General features: G+C 40.9%; 1 protein-coding gene across 1 annotated transcript; it reads left to right on the top strand.

Annotated features, from left to right (window-relative positions):
- The first annotated feature begins 1029 nt into the window (after positions 1-1029).
- Positions 1030-7748, top strand: LOC139295611 (5-hydroxytryptamine receptor 3B-like). The gene is made up of 9 exons (XM_070917825.1): positions 1030-1063; positions 1785-1948; positions 2200-2244; positions 2519-2628; positions 3455-3624; positions 4637-4794; positions 6431-6641; positions 6897-7106; positions 7483-7748. The coding sequence occupies exons 1-9, from the start codon at positions 1030-1032 to the stop codon at positions 7746-7748; spliced, it is 1368 nt and encodes a 455-aa protein (XP_070773926.1).
- Positions 7749-8483: the final 735 nt, after the last annotated feature.

Below are 8483 nucleotides of genomic sequence, written 5' to 3'. Positions count from 1 at the left end.
TCAATCGCCGAGAGCGGACGGCCAGCTGCGCGCGCTCACCTGTCAAGACAACGCGCGTGCACCAGAACGATCGCTGACATTAACGCGCGCGCTCTCACAACGTGACAGGACACTTCTTAAATGTAAAGCGATACTTCCGGTGTCTGTGGCAGATTTACACCGCCACAGACACACTCAACCCTTTCCTGGATGACTTTAACGTATGTCTCTATGCTGTAACGTGATTTCAACTTGTGTTTTTAAGCTTCTATTATTATTATTATTATTAATTTTCCTGCAATAAAATATGCTCCCTAATTATTGAAGATATGAGAAACATTTGGACAAACTCCGGAAAACGGATTTCTTTGCGATTTTTCACAATAGCCCATTAGACACATTTTTTTTTATTTGAAGCCTGTAGTATCTTGGATGGACGGAAACTTTGGGGCCTTGAGTGGGATTTTAAATAAAGGAGATGTTTGGGGTCAATCAAGAGTGAACTTTATGACTTTTGTAACTTGTACATCAGACTACTTTTAAATCAACACATTCATTAGTCCTCTGAGGGTTTTGTGTGTTGTACGGATTGTAAAGCCCTCTGAGAAAAATGTGTGAATTGGTCTACATAAAAAAAAATTCACTTTACTTGATTAGTGTTATCAACTATGTCTGACATTGATTCATCTTTGCTGAGAACTAATAATATGTAAAACAGTCAGTGAAAGATGCACCTAAAGTGTAAATGTGAGCTACTTTGTAAGGAGGAAAAAGGAAGGTGTTCATGCTCCTCTTTAACGAAGCATCACACTGGCCCTAAACAAACCTTCAGGGAGTTTCCTTATTACATGTATCACCTTACCCGGGCAGTGGAAAATCAATATCAGTGCAACCAAAATGTCAGCACTACCCTGTTCATTGTTCTTCCCCTACACCGAGTACCGCTTCTCTTGATCTTGTTTGATGAAACTGTGGATATTTTTGTGTGAACAGAGTTTTGATGCAACACCTGGATAACACCTTTAATCTGGAAGGTTGATTTGTAGCTTGATGTCTCTGATTTGGCTGACGCTGTTGTTCTCAGGTAAGATGCTCTGCTTGGCTAAATCAGTGACCAGACAATTGCATTTCCTAAATAGCATGAAGTATTTGCTTGTAAGTTAAAGTTTTCCATCAAAACAGAGACTACTGTAAAGTTTTCAGATATTTCCACCAACGCTGTTTGCTCTTTAGTGTGACAGCTCTATGCTTATTTTACTTACATTAGGTGAGCCACCACTCTTACATATTCAGTCTTAGCGATGGTACTTTTTCTAGCTGTACTGTCAAATTTCATGTTACACATGCACATGTAATAAGGAACAATGTATTAGTAAAGACAAAGCAGTGTCCTGGTAACTGGTTATCATAACGCACCACAACCGCCAATGTGAGCAAATACATTCATATTATTGTGTAAAAAGCTGGAGGAGTTTAAAGTGCATGTAAAGTGTTTTGCCTTAAATAATCCTTAGCGGTAAACTTCATTTCATTGAGGTCTGTGATTGTAAAAACGTGATAATCCCGTCAATACAACCCACATTTACCATCAGTATGCACTGTACTGCACTGTATTTAGCAACTTCATACAACCCTCAACATTTAGCAGGGCTGGACTAACCGGGTAAGAGGTAAAAATGAGCCGAGGGGCCCCTTCTTAATCAAATTACCACAAACTAATTGCCACACAGTGAACCTGGAGCCCTCGGCCCCCTGAGGGTCTGGGGCCCCAGGGCTCAGTTGGTAATCTAGCTTTTGCCTTTTAGCTCATCTGGCTGAATGTGTGCCAGAGAAGCCGAAGAGATCAGCTCTGAACCAGCTGACCAGGACGCTCCTCAGGAAATACGACTGCGGAGTTCGACCCGTTCACAACTGGACCAGCCTGACCACTGTCTACATAGACCTCATACTACAGTCTGTACTTGACGTGGTATGTAAACTTTGAAAGAGATCACACTGCTGCTAAAGCTTTTACTCCTCAAGCTAAAGAGACCTGATAATAAATGAATGTGAACAAAAATAGTAGTAATATTATTCATATCTCTTGACCATATACTAGCACTATGAGCTCATCAAGGCAAGTTCCTAACAACTTTGGTTGTAATGGCAATGAGGTCAAACTGCTCCACACAGTTGCTTTAATATAAAACAAGTACCATTAAGATATTCTCCTTTTCGCAGGATGGAAACACCCAGAGCATAACTACAAGTATTTGGTACAGACAGGTAGGTGGGCTGTCATTTCATTTAGTGTTTCCTTTTTGTTTCTCATTGTAAAGATTAAGTAAAACAAGTATTTTTGTCCTCCACAAAATCAATTTCTTTATAATTAAAACTGCTCTAATCTACCTCCTCAGTTCTACAGTGTGTAGTGCTGATTGGGTTAACACAGAAAGTTCAGTTACATTTTTTTTGTTTCAATGTTTTTGTAAATATTTGCTTTTTTATTTAAATACATAAGTTATATTATTTTATCACAAACTTCCTCCTGTGTTTTCAGATCTGGACAGATGAGTTCCTGGTTTGGGACCCAGAGGAGTTTGATGGCATCAATGAGATCTCACTGTCATCTGATGCCATCTGGATACCCGATATTATCGTTACTGAATTGTAAGAAATCACTGAAACAGTCCCTTCAAAAAATTTTACGCTAGCGCTCAGTGTACAGTGTCCTTCAGTATTACCAGGGTCTAAAGCAGGGTCCAAGATTTTGGATGTGTTTTTCCTACCTTTCATGTAGCCATTGACCTCCACTGATTTCAGTGAACTATGAAAATCAATTTAGACCTTTGCCCAGTCCTCATGTCCAGCTCTAAGCACTGAATCCTTAATTTAAAGCAACTGAGAAGAATTTAAAAATGTCATACTTGGCGCCCCTAGCGAGAGTATTGGAAAAAACACACACCAGGCAATAAAAGCTAAACTTCAAACTTCAATTGAACAGCAGGACGCAGTATGCTTCATTTGCATCAAGGACAACTGCGTTCTTGCCAAAATGCAGGTGATTACACCTGTCTGCACCTCATCCTCACTCTAATATATTAATTTCATTTATAATGGAGTCTAATCAGTCATCACACTGTTTCTTGGTTAAAAAAAAATCAGATACAGCACTGTTGTACATTAACTGCCCAATACAAAACATCAACCTTAACTTTACCATCAGCTAAACCAAAAATAATGATGTTTTGTTTTAAATTATAGATAACACTGGTCATACGTAGCTGACCTGGTAACTAGCGATGCTAGCGGGGCCCTAACATCTCCAAAACCATTGGAACAAATCCAATTGAAAGCAAACTTTAATTCCACTAACCATGATAAACATGTGAGCATTCACAGCACTTGGACCACCAAATGGCCACTACAGTTACGTAAAGAGGTGATCCTGACCTGTCTCACCTTTCCTCCCCTCTCCTTCATGTTGTGCTCCCAGTGTGGACGAAGGGAAGTCCCCTCCGATCCCCTATGTGTACGTCAACTCCTCCGGCTCAGTGAAGAACTACCGGCCCATGCAGGTGGTGCTGGCCTGCAGCCTGGAGATGTACGCCTTTCCGTTTGACAAGCAGAACTGCAGCCTTACCTTCCGCAGCTGGCTTCACTCAGGTCTGTTTCCAGCCTGTTACGGGTTGGTGGAAACCTGTGTGTTGTGCTGTTCTGTAAGCTCAGTACATTCAGGTAGAACACCTGTCATATTTGCAGAATACAGTTTTCGTACCTGTAGTACTTATGAGGAATATGATTGGATTCTCCCTAATATTACAAGCTCCCAAACCTTATGTGAGCTTGACAAAACACTCTTAGTTTCACTATCAACAGGAGCAGCAGTGTTGGATTATCTAGCAAGAGAGTTTTCAAGCCCATTTCAAGACATTAAGACCTCTGCTGATTCACCCTAAAGAACACCAGAACTGGGAAGGCCTCAAAAGTCAGCAGCTGGAGTAAAATAAAGGAGGCCATTCACAGCCGGCACTGGAGACCGTCTTTGAACAGAGACGGGATAAAATTAGGGCTGCAATTAACAACTAATTCTATTATCAATTAATCTACAATTACTTTCCCTCTTCCTTAATCATTTTGTCTATAAATGTTCAAATAATGGTGGAAAATGTCAATCACAATCCTCTAAAGCCCAAGGTGACTTCTTCAAATGATTTGTTTTTTCAGACCAATAGTCCAAAACCCAAAGATATTTAATTTACTAACCAACAAGGCAAAGGAAAGCAGCAAATCTTCAAAACTTAAGAGGCTTTAGAGGTAATGTTCAGTATTTGTGCTTAAAAAATGACTTCAATGTATGATCAATTATCAAAATTTGACATTTACTGTCCACCTGCTACCATGTGGACTAAGTTACTTAGATCACATGATGATAACTGAACCATCTCCATGATAAATGAGCAAACTTCTTCCACTGATAGACTGTAAGATGCAGTTAAAAGCTCAGAAAAAGCTATAAGAAAACCTTGTTTGTATGTTATTACATAGTGTAAGGAAACCGAAAGTAGCTGGATGGTACATAATCTCTGAGTATGCTCTCACTGTGAGACTAACATGATTACATGATTTCCTTTATTGTTTTTCCACCTCTTTTTATCCTTTATCTCTCCCTCGGCAGTGAAGGAAATAGACCTGGCTCTCTGGAGGAGCGCAGAGGCCATTGCTAATGATAAGAGGGAGTTCATGAATGACGGAGAATGGGAACTGTTGTCCATTCCTTCCAGCTACTGGCAAATCCACCAAGACAACACTGACTATGCCCACATCAAGTTCAATGTATGTGCTTTATTGTCTCAATCACGTACACCACATTTAGAAAAGTAAGAAAGTAAAAAGGTTTAATAGCAGGTCATTTTTATAGTCTTAATATTACGGGTTTAAAATGGTGTAATGTTGTCGATGTGTTCTGGACGGCTCTGTAACAAGTGAGCAAGTAACTACACTGTGATGGCTGTGATTGCTTATCGATGGCGAGCTTTTAACTGTATCCCTCAGTGGGTTACCCCCCCCCCCCACGCTGTGCAGTAGAATTGTGGACAGTATAAAGCAATTGGCCGCGACCTTCATGGATCGGGCTAGTGAGCTAATGCCAAATGATGAGACTGAGACCGTTTCAAGTAAAGAGACACATATAGAGAGGGAGGCTGACAGACAGGGGAGGGTGAGCAACCATAATGAGACTGTCTCAGTGGCTGCCTGATCAATGGACTTCTTGTTAGTGGTGAAGAAAATGGCCCCATAGCCTTTTGCAGGTGGAGAGCAGGGAGGGCTGCTATTTATTCAGCTCAAAGACCGAAGGCGTTTTTGGTAACGGAGCATTTCGTGGCTCACTGGGATATTGTTACACTGAGGCAGTTCTGCTGCTAAACGTAGCCATGTCATACGAAAAGAGATCTGTATGAAGCAATGGTTATAAAATGACAGCTACAACACAACGGGAACTAACAATTTCATGGTTAAAACACTTGTGACCAAACAAATTAGCACATCCACGCGCATTTATTACGTGATGCAATGAATACTGTATAGCCAGCAAAGTGCATATACTCTTATTCAGTTGTATGTTCACATGGTTGACTTAGTAGAGAGGCGGAGTGAAAACTGCTCTAAAAATAAGAAAACCTTATTTATCAATCACATTGAAATTTGTAATAATGCAAATTCAGGCCAGGAAACATGAGCTTTCTCAACAGAAGGTTGTGTGGTTCGCGCAATTTGACAATGTAATATTGTTGTTGATGTAATATTTGTTTTTAGCAAACTTGAATAAACACCAAATTATCAAAATCATGAAGTGTTCATATTCTAATAGCTAAAAAAGCTGCAGTAGATACTTTTTTTTAAATTTTACAATATGAATAGTAAACCCCAGGAACACATTTCACTTCTTCAGAAAGACAAATTAAAGAAACTCATTGAGAGATTGCAAGGAGATAGATATTCCCATTATTTTTTTTCTGGTGAATTACAGGATAATGTTTTACGTATTTGGGCAAAATAGAAATAAACAAGGAAAAAAATTACTTTTTTAGGCTTCTATAAGCCTTTTGTCACAGCAGACATCTTTTACTCATCATTGGACATTAACGATGGCTCAGTTCTATTCTAGTGTCCCAGTTAGCCATGACAGTGCGACAATGCGCCAACATGCACACAACCTGGACCCTGAATCTGAAGCAGCTAAATGGAATGCAGCCATCATTAATCGTATTATTTACACCTGTGCTTTTCCAGCTGTGTCAAAATGTCTTTTGTGAAAATGGCCTGTTCTCAGAAATCTCAGAGACAGCTTTGTCAAAACCTGGACAAATAAAAGCAAAATTATCTGGCTAGACATCACTTGTGAGACCATGTTGCTGAATACATTTCTGATAAGTGTGTCCATCAGATCTCAGCACTCTCTTTCATTCAGGTGTTGATCCGCCGGCGCCCCCTGCTGTATGTGGTGGGTCTCCTCATCCCCAGTATCTTCCTCATGCTGGTAGACGTGATCAGCTTCTACCTGCCTCTGAACAGCGGTACACGCATTGCCTTTAAGATCAGCATACTGCTGGGCTACACGGTCTTCAGAGTCAACCTGACAGATGAACTGCCCTCCAATGCAGTCCGAACTCCACTCATAGGTGGGATATTTTATGATTTCTGTTCAGATATTTTCAGTATATTGTTTGCTGGGTTTTTTTTTAACCATTCTGTCCATTTTGCTTTGTTTTAGACAAAGCTTTGGGTTATCACGACATTTTATGTCACACAGAACATTGCCTTGAGCAACCCATGTTATCAATAATGCCTTACTGTGATTATTGGCAATAATCTAGCTATTGCGCCAGTAGCCAGTGTTGGGAGTTTTTCGGTTTTTGTCTCCCATCTCCATCCAGGTGTGTTCTTCGTGGTGTGCATGGCCCTGCTGATGCTGAGCCTGATCAAGTCTATACTGGTGGTGAAGCTGCTCCACCACAGTGAGAAGGAGGTCAGGCAGATGTCAGTGTCTGCCTGCCTGCTGGACAAGTACGGCTCAGCTGGTCACGGCTTCCCTGAGAGCGCTTTAACCTCCATCAAAACCCTCGACTACATCAACCCCTCCGGAGGTAAGCTAAGAGCTCAAGGACTGAGATTTTTCCAAAGGTCCTGCTGACAGGCGATACCCATAGTGTGTTCTTGCTGTATGCTTCACCAAATTAAAGGTCTGTTTTCAAAAAACAGGTGCTCATTGGAGTCAAGGGTGAAAGAACACTGGGATAAAAACTTTTTGTCCGGCCGGGAAAGTTTAAACTCTAAAAATTTTAAAGGTTTGGAAGCTTATCTGGTCTTGTTGGCTACACAAAAGTCTTTTTGACTAATGCATGGAAAACAGGATTGGAAACCAGTAATATTAATAAATTGCCCCATCCATAATTGTTCGCATTTATTTAGAGAAACTGCATAAATCTATATTGTTAACCTGATTCCTTGATCTCCTCATAGATTATGAGCTTGAGCCCTCACTGGAGGAGGATCTGCTGTCCCTGAATGAGATCCAGGACGCTCCCTCTGGGCTGGAGTGGCTTCTCCAGGAGCTGGTTTCCCTCCGCCTGGCTTTATCCCAGGAGGACACAGAGTCTTCGGCTCAGGCTGAATGGCTGGCCCTCTGCTCTAAGCTCGACCGCTTCCTGTTCCGCTTTTACCTGTTGGTGGTGGTCTCGTATACCGGTACTCTGCTGTCGCTCTGGGCCAGTTGGAGCTTCGCCTGACCAAACAATCACAGACATAATGATTTTTTAATACTGTAACTGAAAGTACTTCTTGTTTACGGCAGTAATTTGAGATGTAGTACTTTAGTCTGTGTTGGAAATATGTTACAATGCAAAAGGAAAGAAAGCAGACTGCATAAAGCAGACAGAACAATGTGTATCTAAAATATACGTATAATATATAAGTGGTCATATGTAATTTCCCTTCCAAAAGTTTTTTTAAATTAAAAGAGAATAGAGGATACACTTTATATTGTATGTCAATGTTGTTAACCAATGCTTTTAAAAGGATAGACAAATTGTCTCTTATTTTTGTAGTTTTGGCCATGTTTTTTTGTCTGTCATGATAACTTAGCACTCAAACAAGCTGTGTTTATCCAGCATGCCATTAGTTCAGGCAGAGCATCAGCCAATACATATCATTGGCTTATTGATGTATCACATCTTTGCTACCCGGGGACCAGCATCATGCAATCATCTTCATACAAGTGTTTAGGTGGCCTTCATAAACTGTTACTCTGCTGATTCTCTAATGCCAATGCTGATAGCTGGGCAACTCCCTCCACCACCCCAACGCCCTCCTCATGTCTTGGAAGCTTTGTCTCGCTAAGCTCATGTTCATGTAGATTTCTGTATCTGATGCCGTACCCAAAGTGTTTTTAGGGATTAGCTCTCTCAGCAGAATCCTCGTCGCTGCTTGGATTCATTGAGAGCTCCCTCAAACAGCCGGGCCTT

The sequence above is a fragment of the Enoplosus armatus genome, chromosome 13, assembly GCF_043641665.1.
Source record: "Enoplosus armatus isolate fEnoArm2 chromosome 13, fEnoArm2.hap1, whole genome shotgun sequence".
Lineage (NCBI taxonomy): Eukaryota > Metazoa > Chordata > Actinopteri > Centrarchiformes > Enoplosidae > Enoplosus > Enoplosus armatus.
This window is presented reverse-complemented; position numbering and strand designations above follow the sequence as displayed.